The sequence below is a fragment of the Schistocerca piceifrons genome, chromosome 2 (assembly GCF_021461385.2).
Source record: "Schistocerca piceifrons isolate TAMUIC-IGC-003096 chromosome 2, iqSchPice1.1, whole genome shotgun sequence".
NCBI classification, from domain to species: domain Eukaryota; kingdom Metazoa; phylum Arthropoda; class Insecta; order Orthoptera; family Acrididae; genus Schistocerca; species Schistocerca piceifrons.
The window spans coordinates 447,253,609-447,270,254 of NC_060139.1; the positions used below are offsets into that span (position 1 = coordinate 447,253,609).

A 16,646-nucleotide genomic window follows, 5' to 3' on the forward strand; every position below is an offset into this window, starting at 1 on the left:
AATGATTACACGTCTCGGTCAACTTTGAACAGTGGGCGTTACATTTCAGATGTGTTATGACCTGTGGTTCTACCCTTAATTCGATCCCTGTGAAACCCTACATTTCAGCAGGATAATGCACAACTGCATGTTGCAGGTCCTGTATGGGCCTTTCTGGCTACAGAAAATGTTTGACTGCTGCCCTGGCCAGCACATTCTCCAGATCTCTCACCAATTGAAAATGTCTGGCCAGTGGTGGCCAAGCAACTGGCTCGTCACAATATGCCAGTCACTACTCTTGATGAACTGCATTATCGTGTTGAAGCTGCATGGCCAGCTGTACCTGTACACGCTATCCAAGCTCTGTTTGCTTCAATGCCCAGGTGCATCAAGGCCATTATTACGGCCAGAGGTGGTTGTTGTGGGTACTGATTTCTCAGGATCTATGCACCCAAACTGCGTGAAAATGTAATCACATGTCGGTTCTAGTATAATATATTTGTCCAATGAATACCCGTTTATCATCTGCATTTCTTCTTGGTGTAGCAATTTTAATGGCCAGTAGTGTAATACTACAATAGTAAATGCTAGTTTCAGAGCAGCAGCATTAAACTGACCGTGTTGTCTAGAAGTCAACATTTTTGGCTAGTAACGTTGAGGTCCTGCATTAGAGTCCTGGTGACCACCTACAACTCAACCTTCCTTGGGTTACTGAGCGAGGTGGCGCAATGGTTAACACACTGGACTCACATTAGGGATGACGATGGTTCAATCCCGCGTCCAGCCATCCTGATTTAGGTTTTCTGTGATTTCCCTACATCGCTTTCGGCAAATGCCGGGATGGTTCCCTTGATAGGTCACAGCCGACTTCCTTCTCCATTCTTCCCTAATCTGATGAGACAGATGACCTCACTGTTTGGTCTCGTCCCCCCAAATCAACCCAACCCACCTTCTGTGGGTTAATGTATGACTGTTTGTTAGAAACTTGGCTTGTAAATGTCTCAGGGTCGAGCCTTACACAGTCTGCTTTCAATCCTGATACGGTAGTGATCTGTCAGTCCACTGCACTCCTGATCCTGTGGTCAAATGGTCTGAGAACAGACATGTAATGTGAGTTAAAGATTATTAAACATAAAAGATCATGCAAATCACAGTAGTAATGTATGCTACACTCGAGATTTATACAGGGTGAGTCAATGGACATCTTCATAAGTTGGAAGATTAAAGGGAAAATGTGATGATTGGAACATAGGTTTGATGTGGAGCCGCAACTTTTGGAGTGAATGTCACTCATGGCCGCCATCTTTAAATCCGCCATTTTGGATTCAATTCATTTTTTTAAAATGGGAAGGGGGTGTTTGACACATCAGATAACACTCGCTTGAGCTCTGGAATTGAGTGGTGTAATTTGTTTTTGTCTATCTTGTACAATTTAGACGTTATTAATGTTCAAAGTTGGGAAATTACCTTCATACCGACTGCTACAACACATGTTCTACGTGTTGTTGCCCATCCCGTGCAATGAACAACTGTAGTCGCCGCAACCACTCTGACTGCACACGGAGGAGTGTGTCTCCAGCAATTTGGTCACAGGCATGTTGTATGTGTTTCTCCAGGTGTCTCAAATCACGGATGCTCTTAGCATACACTATCTTCTTAAGATGTCCCCATAGATAAAAATCAAGGGGCGTTAAGTCAGGAGATCTGTACGGCCACTCCACAGGACCTCAGCGACCAATCCACTTCCCTGGCAGTTGTTCCTCCAACCATTCAGACACCAATGCCATAGTGTGGAGGGGCTCCATTGTGCTGAAAATAAGATGGGAAAATGCTGTGGAAGGGAACACAAGGTCCTGCAGCAGCGTCAGATACTGTGGTGCAGTTAAGGTGTTGTAAATGAAAAATGGCCCAATGATGCGGGTGTTCCATATGCCACATCACACCATCACCTTTGCTGGACTGTGTTCTCGAATTTGGGCAACCCAGTTCAGATTTGCGTCACTCCAGTATCGACAATTATGTCGATTAACCTCCTTGTTCAAGGTGAAATACGCCTATTCACTGAACAGTATGCACTTGGCAACGAAGGATCCAGTTCGTGTTGTTCAGTAGCCCACAGGCAGAACATCAACCGGCGATCAGGGTCATCCTGAGTCGATATTGCACCTGCAACTTGTAAGGATGCCACTTATTGGTGTGCAATATCTGGACAATGGAGGTTTGGCTTATTTCACATGCTAGGGCCACACCTTCATTGTAGCGTGTCGGAAACTGAAGTGCACTGCCCAGCCGTTGTTTTTTGTTTTCAATAAGAATTTTGGGTACCTGATGTGAGCAAAGTTTTCGAAATTTCAGTTTTTCAGTAATAATTTTATGAATCAGTAATTGTGAGATTTGCAGAACTTCCATAGCAAGGGCCCTAAGTGTAAACTTTCGGTTGTGCTTAATCTTCTGTTCAATTGTGTGAACCAGTTAATCAGTAACCACAGACGGGTGTCCACTTCATTCTTCATCGTGCACTTGATCACGTCCTTCATTGAACAGTCTGACCCATCTAGGTTGCCGATGAATTTCCTTTGGCTTAACTTTCTTTGCATTTAGAAAACGAATCGCAGATCTGATTTCACACACGGCGGCATTTTCAATTACGGCTGACATTATAAAGAAGCTCTACAAAGCACACGTCGGCAGCAGTGATCTGAAAATGGCATACATGTCTTCTCCTTGAGTCAGAGTAACTACCACACATATTCGGAAATGCGATTGTAGCGCTGCCGTGGATAGAAATAGAAACGGAACTTACTTTATGGACTACCATCTTATATGCAGCAAAGGATGTATGTTTATTGCATTTTCAGTCAAATACTGTCAACAAAGTTAATACGTTAAATTAATTTGATATACTAATAACCGTGTACTGCTTCATTTATAAGTGTGTGCGTGGAATACTTTCCGCTATGAGACACTTAATGTAGACACTTGAGTGTCATGCCCCCATGCCTCAAAGCCATAAGCAACTCCTGCTACAGTGCCTATGCCGTGAACTAGTTGCAATTAATATGTTGTCGGCATATACAACCAACTTACACTAAGTTCAGTTCCTAACATTTGGCAGTGTGCCCTAACAAATACCTCAACTAAGATAGTCAACCTTAATGGTATAACCTAGAACCTATAGCTTTGGTCTTCAAACGAAAAGGCTGAGTATCTTCTTTCTTCTGCTGATGTGACCTGCTAGAAGCCCGACATAAAGTTTACGCTCAACATTAGTTCTACATTGTGGAAATTTTGCAGCTGTTCTACCACATTTCCTGGTTGTTTCTGTTCTCTGACAGTGATCGTATTCAATTTGCACATGTCAAAGACTATTCTTACAGTGTTATCCTTCTTCTTTACTATGACAACAGGGTTACAGTAATCATTTCTGCACGGCTGTACAACATAGCATTGCATTCTGTTCTAGCCTGGCCTTTTCAGCTTCCCTATTGGCAGTTGCAATTGGATATGCCTTTAGCTTAATGAGTTCATGCACTCTCACCTAAATTGAATACTCACTCCCAGGCACCCTTACATGTTTGCATGAGGAGACATCTCCATTATGGTGCAACAAATTGCTCAGTTCTCCCTCCTCAATGATTGAAAACATCTTCTGTCTATGCAAGCTGCCAATCTTTTCAGTGTGGGATACATGTTGTTCCCTTGTTAACATATCTTTAAATTTTACTTTATGCCTCATGTTTTTTTTATCTCAAACGCAAAGCACTTTTCATGGCAGTTAAGTGATGACCCACATTTTCATAAAAAATTCTTATCTATTACTACTTTTTTAATTAATCTCTTCACTATGAAACACCTTGTATCAGACCATTAACTGTCACACTTAAATTCAAACTTCTCATTTTTTATTTGCCTACTCAGTCTAGCAGTGGCAATTCTGATTTTGACACCAGTGATAAATATTACTACATCTTTTTCTCTATGTTGGATTATAAGCACTTCTGACTCTGTTGACATGTTACTATCTGAATCCAGAAGCGCATATATCTTTGTCACAAACGTCGGCCTCTATTATTGGTTGAAATTTTTTAACTGCTTCTCTCTCCAAACATTTTCCTCTTAATGGATCGTTTTCTGTCTCTCTTCAACTTTCCTTCACTTCCAATGCTTTCGTCTCGTCTGTCACTCCATCTTCAGCCCCATTATTTCCTTCCAATTATTCATCAACGAATTTCTTCAGCCCTGCTTCATCACTCCTACCTGTCTTGGCCTTTTTAAATTCCCTCATACCCTTATGATATCGTGATTTTGACTGAGGCAATCTCCAGTCTTCTGTTGTGTAATCATTTAAATATTTTGTACTCCAATCATCATGCAAAGCCAGTGATTTGATTCCTACATCAGAATTTTATGTGCCAGTTTTGCCTCCACACTCTGTAGATTTACCATATATACATAAAATATATTTATTTACCTCACCCTTATCTTGCTTCAACAAAACATCTGATTCATCTGAGCTATCACCTTGGCTATCTCCAGCCAATGAGGCATATGCTACATCACCTTCAGGCATTATTTGCCGTTAAATCTCTGTTTCATCATCTTCACAGACAGTATTTGCCATTAAATCACTATTTATACTAAATCTTCCTTGCTACCACAGAGTACTCCTTCAGAACTAATGAGCCCCTCCATTTCCACCAAATTAGGACCTGTTCTTGCCCCATGCTCAAAGGCCTGAGCCCTGATGTTCACATCATAGACATTAACCATGGGCATCTTTTCAGCTTCACAATCTCTTATAAACAATTCATCATAAGCTTCTCTCATGCTTAGCTCCTCTATCCTTCCATTATGCACTCTTGCCACCTTTAAACTCTCCATTCTTCCACAAATTTGGTAAGAGATTTTAAAATGTTCCCACATGACCTCTAATTATTAGCACTGTATTCTGCTTCCTCCTTTATGTATCACTTGGTATTAATTTCGGGGTCCAGATCAATAATTTCTCCATAATTTCTTACTATGTTCTGCAGGTATGACTCAAAATCACTTGTAGACTTTTATCATCTCAAATCATTCTCATCTCACACACACCTAATCCAGTGGCATCACAATCCTCATCCCCTACCCTATTCTCTGGAATCTCTTCCTGACTTTCTTACGACAATGAATCAGTTACATCTGCCAACATACATTCAGCCATCTCCATATCCATCCATGCAACATATGAATCATTATTACTGTCAACTTCAACATCTGCATCTGCCACTAAATTTCCTGAATTACTACCTACACAACAATTGTTACTGCTATTGTATTGTATGTTAGTTGAGGTCACATTACATTCAGTCTCTGCCAAGTTTGTACTTGCTTTTGGTCTCAGATCTGATGCTGAATATTTGCTCAAAAGTTTTCTACTGTTAGTCTCTTCTTCCCCTCAGTCAAATAAATATTTTACTCCCCTTTTGTCACCTAATATACCTTTCCCATTTATTTCTCTCCCTGTACTGTCAGTCTGTTTCAGATTTCTCCATACTTTCTTGTCCTCAGTTTACATTTCCATAATTTCAGACCTGCTTTCTAATTCTCTATCCTTTCAGATTCACTGCCCACCTTGTCCTTTTCCACACTGGTCTAGATTATCATCTCCAGATCTGCGATTCACTAAAATCTAGTTTTCTGGTCTCCTGTTGTGGTTGTCCTGTTCTTGCATTGCTGGTCCTTCAAACCTTTGCTCCATATTGCGATTTATAAAAATTTTTCTGGATGTTCCCCCTTTGATAATTGTTTCCATTGTTACTGCTGTTCCTGTGAAGTTGAGTAGATTGATTCCTTTCATGCTGGTTAAAATTTCTGATGTCGTTCCCTTTCCCTAGCCTGCTGTTGAAACTGTGGTGTAAATTTAACCACTTCATCCAGTTTATTTACAAAACTCAAAAATTTGCTTTTTGCATATGTTAGACTATGTACCTAGGTCCCATTGCAATGATTCTGGCAATCATTGTTCGAGTGTTCTAATTGCATTGAGACACATTGGTCAAGCTGTGTGCATCAACTTGCGTACACAAAATTCCTTCATTGTCATACTTCGGGGTCTGACTTGAACAGTTCAAGAAATTTTTTTGGAGTGTCCTCTGTTGTCTCACTTCAGAATTTATGTACAAAAGAACTTTCAAATACCTTGCAACTGGTAAACAAATCATCCAGCAAATTTACCCATGATTATGTGTCTCCTTCTGTCTTTTCACTAGGTTTTATTTTTGTTGCATCAGACATTCCCAGTGTGAAACTGTCTGTACAAGCTACAAGAAAATTTATTGAATGGTACTTTCCATTGTTAGCGAAACATTTTGAAGCTCCCGGCCCACTTCATGGCACATTTATTACAGTGGTGGCCTGACCTGACACTAACCCAGCTAATTTCAAGCACATCCTCCAGACCCTGCTGACTTTTTCCAATGACCCTATTGCAGACTACAGTTTTTTCACACACATTCTGTAGTGCTACTTGCGTTTCCCCCACAATTGCATTCTGCCTCAGCAAACAGTTGCCTACGCAACTCCTCAATTCATCATGCATCTTTTCTATGTTTAGATCAATGACTTTTTAACATAATTGATTTTTTCATCCCTGTTGCACAGCCTACTTTGTGTGTAATTTTGTCCATTTCATTTCTAATCTCAAATACCTTCCTTCAGTCATATCCTATACAGCAGTGTTAATTTTCCAAACTTCACCTTTTAGCTAACTTTTTAAATAATGTTTGTCATTTATTTTTAAATTTAGCTCAGTTTTAACAATTGATAATTTTTAACTGTTGAGATTTTATTTGAATGGTCAATTTTCATTTCCCCCATACTAAACTATAAAGCCTCCATCGTCTGCCAACATCATAGTAACTGGATTTTCCAAATCTAAACTTTCCCACTCTGACTTTGGGCTATCCAGTTGACTACTATTCTCCAAAACACTAGTCTCAGTGACTGAACAGGATATCATCCGTTCCTGATGGTAGGCCTACAAAACTAAACACATTGACAGTTTTGTTGCCAATACTTTCCTTTTTCGTCATGATGTCTGCCTCTGCTGTGCTGTTGTCACCAAAAAGTGCAGATGCTGCCGATGCTGATAGTGAAGCTCCTGTAGCTGGAGCCGTGACTGAAGCAATAGCTGACGTCTGCAGTGTTGGGTCTCTGCTGCTGAAGCCAATGTCACAGAATTCAGCACTCCATCAAGTTATTGTCTTCTTCCCTTTTGCACTGCTTCAAATCAATATCAACTTAGTATACTACTGCTGCTGCTGCTGCTGCTGCTGCTGCTGCTGCTGAATTTCTTTAAGCCTGAAGCCTCTATGCAAAACTGCCTAGACTTTCAGGATCTGGATCACCGATTCTATTTGTAAATTCAGAACAAAATAAATTGAAGTCCACATACTGGTTAAGAGAGACCCCATTTGCGACTTAACTTTCCTTGGGTTAATGTATGAAACTGTTGATTAAGAACTTGGCTCGTAGATATCTCAGTCAAGCTGTACACTACGTGCTTTACACCCTGATGTTGTAGTGACTAGTCAAGCCAATATACTGTTGACTCTGTGATCAAATGGTTTAAGGTCAGACGTGTAATGTCAATTGAAGATTATTAAACATAAAAGATCACGGAAATCACAGTAATAATTTATGCTACATTTGAAATTTATATTTCAAATAACTGGTTGATACAGCTTCTTACTGAATAGCAGTTCTTAATGAAATAAAATATGAATTCATATAGTAAGAATATCCCATTAGCAGCTTAAGTAGCAATGCACATAATTGACGGTAGTCTCCACTTAATATGTTCTGCTTTGTGCTTAGGCCCTCTTCATAGCCGCTTCAGCAGAACCCATTAGCATTTGCTCAGCCTTTGTTCATATACACAGCACAGTGAACAGTTTTTATCATAATTACATGTTGGAGGTGTTCCCCAAAGGGAACCATCCGTGCCATTCTTAAAAAGTTTGACTAATCATTACTCTCCTCCGCCCCTCTGACCTTTCTACAACACTTTTTATGGTCTGCCTGTTATTATTCACACGTCTGGGCATTACTGCAACAGTGAACAGTTTCCCAGCTTTAACTTATACACAACTCCAAATAACTCGCAGCAGCAGCAGCTAGAGCCTGAGGCTTCTTATGGTGTGCACTTCAATGTTTTTATGGTGGAAAGGCCTTGAAGGATGCCTAATCAGCCTTGAGTCAACTGAAATGTTGCTTGAAAATTAAAACAGCACATTTGGCACACACGTCACCAAAGAAATGTTTCATTGAAAGTCTTGCACCAGGCAAGGTGACGTGATGTTTGTTTATTAGCAGCAAAAATATCAGCATAGTGGAACAGGATTCAAGTATCTGCCTCCAAGCAGAAAAAAATGCACACAGTAAATTCATTGTCTGTATAGATCAATGTATTATCGGACACCAACTATCATGTAGAAATGGACAGAAAAAAAGTAGAGACAAGGAAAGACAGATTTTTGACATTAAGGAACCCTAACCTCGTTCTCCTTTATTCCGCTGACAAAAAATCTGCAAGCAAATTGTTCCCTATGTACTGCCACCATATGATAAGGAGTCTTGTGAAGAATAAGATCTGTAGTTGTAACGCATTAAACATCTCACCCTGTAACCTGAAGAAGTAGTAGCTGATGTTTTTAGTACTTATAAATGAAGCATGTGTGCCACTTGGCTGGTGTAAACCTTTCATTGTAATGCTGCTGTGGTTGCCCTCATAAGCTTGAATGGAATCTCTGCCAGATCTTTCCACCATGAAAAATTTGAAGTGGTTTTTGGAAATTGATCCTGGGACTTGGGCGATACTAGCCAAATACGCTAAACCCTACACTATGCAATCATTTGATTTGATTGCTTTGATTTTAGTATTTACTGTTGTAACATTAGAAGACTTTAAAGGCTATGTGACTCACCAAAAAATTGTGTGGTTACTAATGGGGGGAGAGATTCTGTGATGGACAAGGAAACTGAAAATAGAACAAAATTGATTGGCATAGAGTCTAACAAAAAGGTGACATTATCGTCCGCTGCTGAAACAGCAGATGATCAGTCAACAGACACTGCTGAGGGAAATAGTGACATCACTGGGGAAAGTAGTTTTATGGATACTGCCAGCAAAGTGTCCTGAGCTGCAAAGGTGAAATACGCTGTATGTGCTGTTTGTGTTGTTGTTCTAAACGCCATTTCTTCAGTGACACCTAAAGAGGTGTAGAATGTGACAGCACTACACTTTTAAGAGTACTTGAGTGAACATTATTTCCATGCTTCTGAAGTGTAAACACGATGGGGCTATCAGCATGGCAAATTTACCAGTTTAGTTTGCTGATGAGGGGACTGTATGAACTTCCCCTCACCAGTTTGATTCTCTTTGATTTTTGGACATGACTAACATTTCAACATATGTAAACAGATCCCCCTGTGAGTAATACTTCAAGGTTCAGGAGTTTTTTCTATTGCAGTTCACGTCTGTATAACATCTCCACACTCTACACCATTGTAAAATCTGTGTAAGGAAAAGATGCTCAATGCTGCGGTTGGTTACATCTGAGGACAGAAGAGGTGCTGACACACTTCCTGGCAGTTAAAGCAGACTTTGAAGATCATCAGTATATGCTGTGAACTAGAATAACATAGATGTTTATTGACAATTACAAAAAGGGTAGATTGCTAGTCACCGTTAAGATGACGCATTGAATTGCATGCTGCCACAATGAAAAGACTGTTGCGCATTAAGCTTTCAGCCAAAGCCTACATCAAAAAAGAAACACACACACACACACACACACACACACACACACACACACACACACACACACACAAGCAAGCAAGCAAGGAAGCTAGCTCACCTGACACACACACGGCCACTACCTCTGGCTGTTTGGGCCAGACAAGATGTTTATTCCAAGTACATACTTTCCTCTGTGTGTCTGTGTAATTACTTCCATTGTGGAAATATGTGATGTGGGCCCAGTTTTTGTACTACATGTATTACACCTTGAATGTTTTGTTGAATTGTTCATGAAATTTCTGGAAACTGGAATGCAGGTATCACTGTTGTGAAACATTTACTCTCTCAAATTACCATATCACTGTGTTGTAATTATTTCTCTTTTGTGTTTAATGGTCCTAGCTCCTTTTCTCCTAACTCTGATTTCACCTGGTCATGTTAAATTAATGATTGTGAATGCATCTAATTTTTATGTTGGCAGAAATTCTGTTTGAAAAATGAGCTTACTATATCAGTAAGTTTCAGAGTCAATAATCACTTTTCATTTTATTTTGTGAATGATGAACACTCCTGTTAAACTTTTGCCCTGTGGCTGTGTATTTAAACTGATCATTAGCTTCCACTGTTTCAAATTACTTGATTCCAGAGTGTCAGTATTTTGTGTAAATGATAGGATATCAGTTACTTATTAACCCACACTTCAAGAGCTGATACGCCTTTTCAGTTTTTTGCATTATTCCTGTAAATCCCTGTTGTTTAATAATTAAAAGTGTTACTCTGTGAACATTCAGATTGAATGGACTAGAGGTGAGTATTTGTTTTGGTAAAATACATAATGGAATAAATGCTGGCTCAGTGTGTGTTAATTTAAATGTCTTTGCCAGTTTGTGACCAAATACTTACTGATTTATCACTAGTACCACAGATTGCTGATTTGGAATGTAGTTGGAGTGTAGTATTGAAATTATCATGTACACCAAAACCAGTTGCTGCAACATATGTCCGTAAATTTCAGGTAGTGCTGGTACTGGTAAGTCCTACCTACTTCAGCGAATTCTAGGAGCATTACCTCCAGATGTTACAGTAGCCACAGCTAGCACAGGTGTGGCAGCCTGTCAGATAGGTGGTGTAACATTGCACTCATTTGCAGGTGAAGTATTGTAAAAGTAGTACATTATTCAGACTTCGCTTTAGTGTACTGTTTTTTGTGACTATTTTTCTTTCATTCTTCTCTTTTCCTATTGCTCATTGTGGTATTGATCATCATAAACTGTTTGCTGTATGTAGGACACTTGTTGAGCATGGTGTATTCATAACCTTTGGAAAGTGCACAATTTTTCATCCAACCTCGCTTAAAAATTCTTTTCTGGAATAAATAACACTTGTTAAGTTTTGATACAGAAGCATTTTCTGTTACTGATAAAATGTGAGTTTATTGTAACATCTGTTTGTGCAAACAAGTCAGGCCATTATTTGAAGACGCGAGCAGTTTTTGTATGAAACATCCAATTAGCATACTGTAGTTGCATAAAAATATGTGGTATGTGTGTTCTTGCATGCAATGTCTTCATTCAACAGTCTTGACCCAAAATGCATCAACTCATTCTCCACAAGCACTATGGTTCTCAGAAGTTACACCCTAAATTGAAATGCAGCTTGCTCTCTATTCATCTCATTTCGTCTCATTCTGATAAGATTTTACTCCCAGCCCCTAAGTCGTGTATCTCGCTATGTTTCCTACCAATATGAAAAATAGCATTCTTTGCAATACGTTGTCAATAATATTGCTGCCTTTTTCAACATAGAGGTACTATTCTAGTCCAGTTTAGTAGTAAGCTACCATAAGCAGAAAATGAGCTTCAGCAGAGTGGTCATTGATATTTTGTAGCTTATGTGAGAAGTATATAATTATTACACTGGCTCCACATGATCACCTTGTATGATGATGGAGACAGGGTTGAGAAAAACCAAGCTATTAAGGAAAATACTGGGTAAAATTGGGTTCCTAGGGATTTCTTTTGAATTGGCAAATATTTCAATTTAAATTCCCATGGTTAATATACTCAAAATGCTAACCCTTTCCTACTACTACGTAACTAGTGCCTCAGTTCTTGCCTTACCAACGCTGCATGCATTAAGAGAATTTCTCCATCCGCAGGCTTGTTTGGTGAAAATTAAGAAATAATTTAGTAGAGAAAAGGTCAGCGAAATTATTGAAGAGTTATAAAATTTTGCATGTAATCTAAATTGCACATTACAGTCAATAAGATTCTACATGAAGTTAGTTTTTTTTCCGGAAATGTAGATGGTATGCAATGTGTTTCTTATATTACAAGAAAAATTAAAACACAGTTTTAATATAATAAATTCTTGTGATAGTAAATAGTTGCCTTGAGTTCATAAATATGATGGCTCTTTTTTAATTTGTGTAGAGCTAACTGTGTAACATTTTGTATGTTAAAAATTAAGCATTGTTGAATTTTGCCGACCTGCCCCTTCATGGCCTATCCACCTCTTTTCACTGGATGTGAGACACTTTGTCTCCGTTTCTGTCCTAATAACTTTTCTGTTAGTCTAATTTTCTTCCGTTTTTACTTAGGCATCAATGCTAGCAGTAGTTCCGCTGTTGGCTTAACTAATGCTTGTTTCATTTGACAAGTACATTTTTTTTCTGTTGTTGCTCAGTTGTGATTCAAAAAAATTGACAGCTATGGCAGATGTTTCCAAATTTGTCTGTTAGTAATGTCACTACCACAGTCTAACCTGTGTTGCTGCACGTCTCCATAATAAATTAGTTCTCTATTATGTAAGTTTTACCATTAATAATAATTTGGTATTTGTTTAATAATTGAACAATTGCTGCTTATTAAAGAATTACACATTGAGATAGTGCAGCAGACTAACGTTTTCTTTTTTTCTTTTTTATTTAAGGAATAGGAAGTGGTCAGGCTTCCAAAGAACGCTGTATTGAATTGGCGACTCGCCCACAGGTTCAGCAGATGTGGAGAAAATGTCGTCATCTAATAATAGATGAAATTTCTATGGTTGAAGGAGAATTTTTTGAGGTACTGCAAAAAAGGAATACATTTTTAAACTATCAGAATTCTTGGAATTTGCAGTTAGGTATGGAAGTTGTAGCAGTTTGCATACTTTAATTTCTTTGTTTGTTGTCCTCGTTGTTGAAGTATGTTGTCCTCGTTGTTGAAATACTGCGTTGCTATACTGGATGAAAAATGGGGTGTGGAAGTCAAACACGGACTACTTTAAATGATGTAGCCGACTGATGCACATTTGCATTTTACAGTCTTTTACTTTCACTTTTCACAACCCCTCCAGTAATTCAGTTATTTGGCCAGTGCACTATTGTTTAACTTTCAATAAGCCTCATTAATAGGTTGCAGGCAAACATCCACATACTGCTGCAATAGTTTACTATTGAACATCTACGAGCAGTAAAAACCTAACCACAAAGTTCACAGTTCTTGAAGCATAGAAAGGTATGTATGGAGCAGACACTGTCATTGTTTTTACACACGGCGTGATTGTTTAACACTTATTCCACTGTTAAGTGGAAGCATTGTTGTTGTTCTAACCTACACAGATTTCACGTCTGAAACTTGGCTGTGACCAAAAATCAGGCCCTTATATATCCTCACAATAATAAGGGCCAAAACTACACATTGTTCGAAGTTAAATATACAGAAATTTAACTCATTAAATTAACTGAATACATCAAAAAATTGTATCTTTTTAACAGTTTCTTCTACTACAAGAGTTAAGCCAAATTATTTGTTTAAATCATGAAATTAACATATATAGTTACATAAACAATACTTTTGACAAAACTGTTAATTCCTTTGTAATTAACTAAGGGCTGGCTTTGCTAACATATTTTCGAATAGAGCCAAATAGATACTTTAAGATTACTAGTATTTTGTCTTCCAAATGTTTGTAATTAGTACAGAATTTATATTTGTTTACACGTCAGCAATAGAATTTAAGTTACAAAACAATTACTGATTTCACCCTATAACAAAAGATACTAACTAGTAATAGTCAAAATAAAGTAGAAAATCAATTTCATACATAAAACTAAGCACAAAATTAGATCTGTGTTAAATTCTTTAAAACTGAGGGCCAATCTTCCTCTTTTATGAAAATGCAGATTAATCTCACATATGTTAATAGTAATTAGTCAGAACGAAAAACGAATTTAAATAGGCAGACGGCAAAACAAGAGGGGAAGTAAAAATATCACAGCTTGCTTCATCACAGTGTCAAAGCTAAGTTACGCAGATCAGTATGTGTAATTCATACATAAACAGTATTTTCCAGTCAACAAAGGCAAAGTAGTCGAAAAAATTTGTGTAGTCATAAATTTTTGTGTGATGCAGTGGGATGAGTGAAATGCACTTCATTCAAAAAATCCAGACTTGGGCGTGTTTGTGTGTGTGTGTGTGTGTGTGTGGGGGGGGGGGGGGGGGGGGGGAGACTGCTTAAAATTACTTTGTTTTTCTTGATTGTCTCAAAAACCACAGCTTGCAGCAAAAATATTTCAAAGTATAAAAGTAAATTCTGTTACATTACCTACAAAAAGATGCTATTCATCAATTCTCTTGGAATAAATATTAGTTCCTGTTGTATTGCAGGGGATGAAAAATTGCTGGTTATTAAAAATAGTGTTTTAATCATATAAGATTGATTTCTTTTTGTTAAATGAAGTAGATTAAGATCAAATATTAAATGCATACACCACTTCGAAGTGCAGGACATCTCTAGTAAGGGAGTAGGTCACTGGATTATGCTCATGCACTTCCTCCATCACAGATCTTCTAACTGAAAAGCAAGGAGGCAAGTATCCGATCTCTCTACCCCACTACATAACAAAAAGCAACTACAGGATGTTTCATAAAGTAACACCAACCCTTTCACAGCTCACCTTATGAATCACTGATGATATTGTGTGCAGACATTCCCAAAGCTGTTCATTTTCCACAAAGTATTTTAACACTACTTAGAAGACAGTGTGGAGTTATTAATAATACTAATGCAAGAAAACACACATGAACAGAATCTAAGTAAATCTCTACACACTGTTCTATACTGCTAGAAGGGAAACTGATTCTTAGTCATCCTTCACTATCACTGTAGTGTTCTTCCAGGAAAGGCAACTACCCTCCATGGTGAGTGCTGCTAACTTTTCACTTTACAGTCTGACTATACCAACCCAATGTTTCCTGTTCCGTTCTCTCATGTGAGCAGATAAAATAACTTCACTGAGCTTGTGTTTATATAGAGGAGCTATTTTCAATTTACTGAGTGCAAATGTATTTGCAGTTGTTAAGTGTGTAACAAAAAGTCCACAGCTATTAACTACACTGAAGAGCTTGTGCCAAGTGTAACATGGTGTCAAAATGTATTTGACAATGTTAATATCATTGTCTCCACTATCAATGGCTGGAATACCTTTTGTAGCATGAGATGTATTAAATACATTACCAGTCTCAGCTCACACTATATCTGTAAAGGCCCAGAGGCTTAAATTGGCTCTCCCTGTAACAGAAGTAGGTCACATAGGTGTTAGGGAACTTAGGCTATTTCAACATAAGTAATGCACTGCAGCAGATTACTGTTCTAGTTTTGAACATGATCAGTCCTGTTCCATCAGACAGATTGACACCCACCTTGCAAGACACTGGAGGCGTGGTTTTGGCTCCATCCAGTGCAGACCACTTAGAAAGTGCCAGCAATTACTGAATGAAAAAAATTTATACAATCCACCAATAATAAAACTCATCCCCCCTGCGGGTCCGGGGGTTAGAATAGGCCCGAGGTATTCCTGCCTATCGTAAGAGGCGACTAAAAGGAGTCCCTCCCCCTCAAGGGGGGTAGTTAGCGCCTGCGTCCGGAGACGGACGGTTCCAAGACCTATATTTGCGGTCATTTTGGTTTTTCACTTCTTCTCGTTTCTTCCTTCCTTTGGTTGGTTCCTTTCTTTGTTCTTCTCCATCTCACTGTCTTACTTACTCCTTCCCTTGCCTTCTTCTCCTTGCCTTCTTCTCCTTGCCTTCTTCTCCTTGCCTTCTTCTCCTTGCCTTCTTCTCCTTGCCTTCTTCTCCTTGCCTTCTTCTCCTTGCCTTCTTCTCCTTGCCTTCTTCTCCTTGCCTTCTTCTCCTTGCCTTCTTCTCCTTGCCTTCTTCGCCTTGCCTTCTTCGCCTTGCCTTCTTCGCCTTGCCTTCTTCGCCTTGCCTTCTTCGCCTTGCCTTCTTCGCCTTGCCTTCTTCGCCTTGCCTTCTTCGCCTTGCCTTCTTCGCCTTGCCTTCTTCGCCTTGCCTTCTTCGCCTTGCCTTCTTCGCCTTGCCTTCTTCGCCTTGCCTTCTTCGCCTTGCCTTCTTCGCCTTGCCTTCTTCGCCTTGCCTTCTCTGGTCTCCGCCTCGGCGTTTGAGACAGTCTGTCCTCTCTCTCCCTCTCTCTTCTTTTTCCTCTTCTTCCTTCCTCCCTGTGGGCGCCTGAAGGCTGACCCACGCGTTCGCACGTGTAGTCGGTGACGGGGTAACATGTAATTCCCCACCCTGGGTAGACAAGTAAGGCACGCACGTACCCCCTGGTAAAGGCCAGGTCCAGGGAGGGGTGACTGCCTGAGCTGATACCTTCTGACAGTGCCGATTGGTCCCTCCGTCTGTTTCTCGGGAGGTGTGACCTGAGCTGTAAACATTCACCTAAGGCGGGAGTGCCCTCTGAGAGGGTCCCCACAAGGAAGGACCGCGCCATCGGAGACGCTGGCAATCATGGGGGATTCCTCCGCAATGGATTTCTCTTCTTCTCTCTCGACTTCTGCCCACAATCGGAAACTTGACCAGCCACCAGTGACAAAAGTACTACCACC

At 39.4% G+C, this 16,646-nt stretch overlaps 1 protein-coding gene across 3 annotated transcripts in view; it reads left to right on the forward strand.

Moving 5' to 3' along the window:
* Nucleotides 1-16,646, forward strand: part of LOC124777201 (ATP-dependent DNA helicase PIF1-like) — a 111,100-nt gene that overhangs the window by 41,149 nt on the left and 53,305 nt on the right. For all 3 annotated transcript variants that reach the window (XR_007015693.1, XM_047252516.1, XM_047252517.1), the window contains exons 5-6: nt 10,776-10,910; nt 12,692-12,825. Coding sequence is in view for 2 of the 3 variants with exons in the window: in XM_047252516.1 (XP_047108472.1) it covers nt 10,776-10,910; nt 12,692-12,825 (269 nt within the window). In the remaining variant the exon portion in view is untranslated. The remainder of the gene's footprint in view (nt 1-10,775; nt 10,911-12,691; nt 12,826-16,646) is intronic.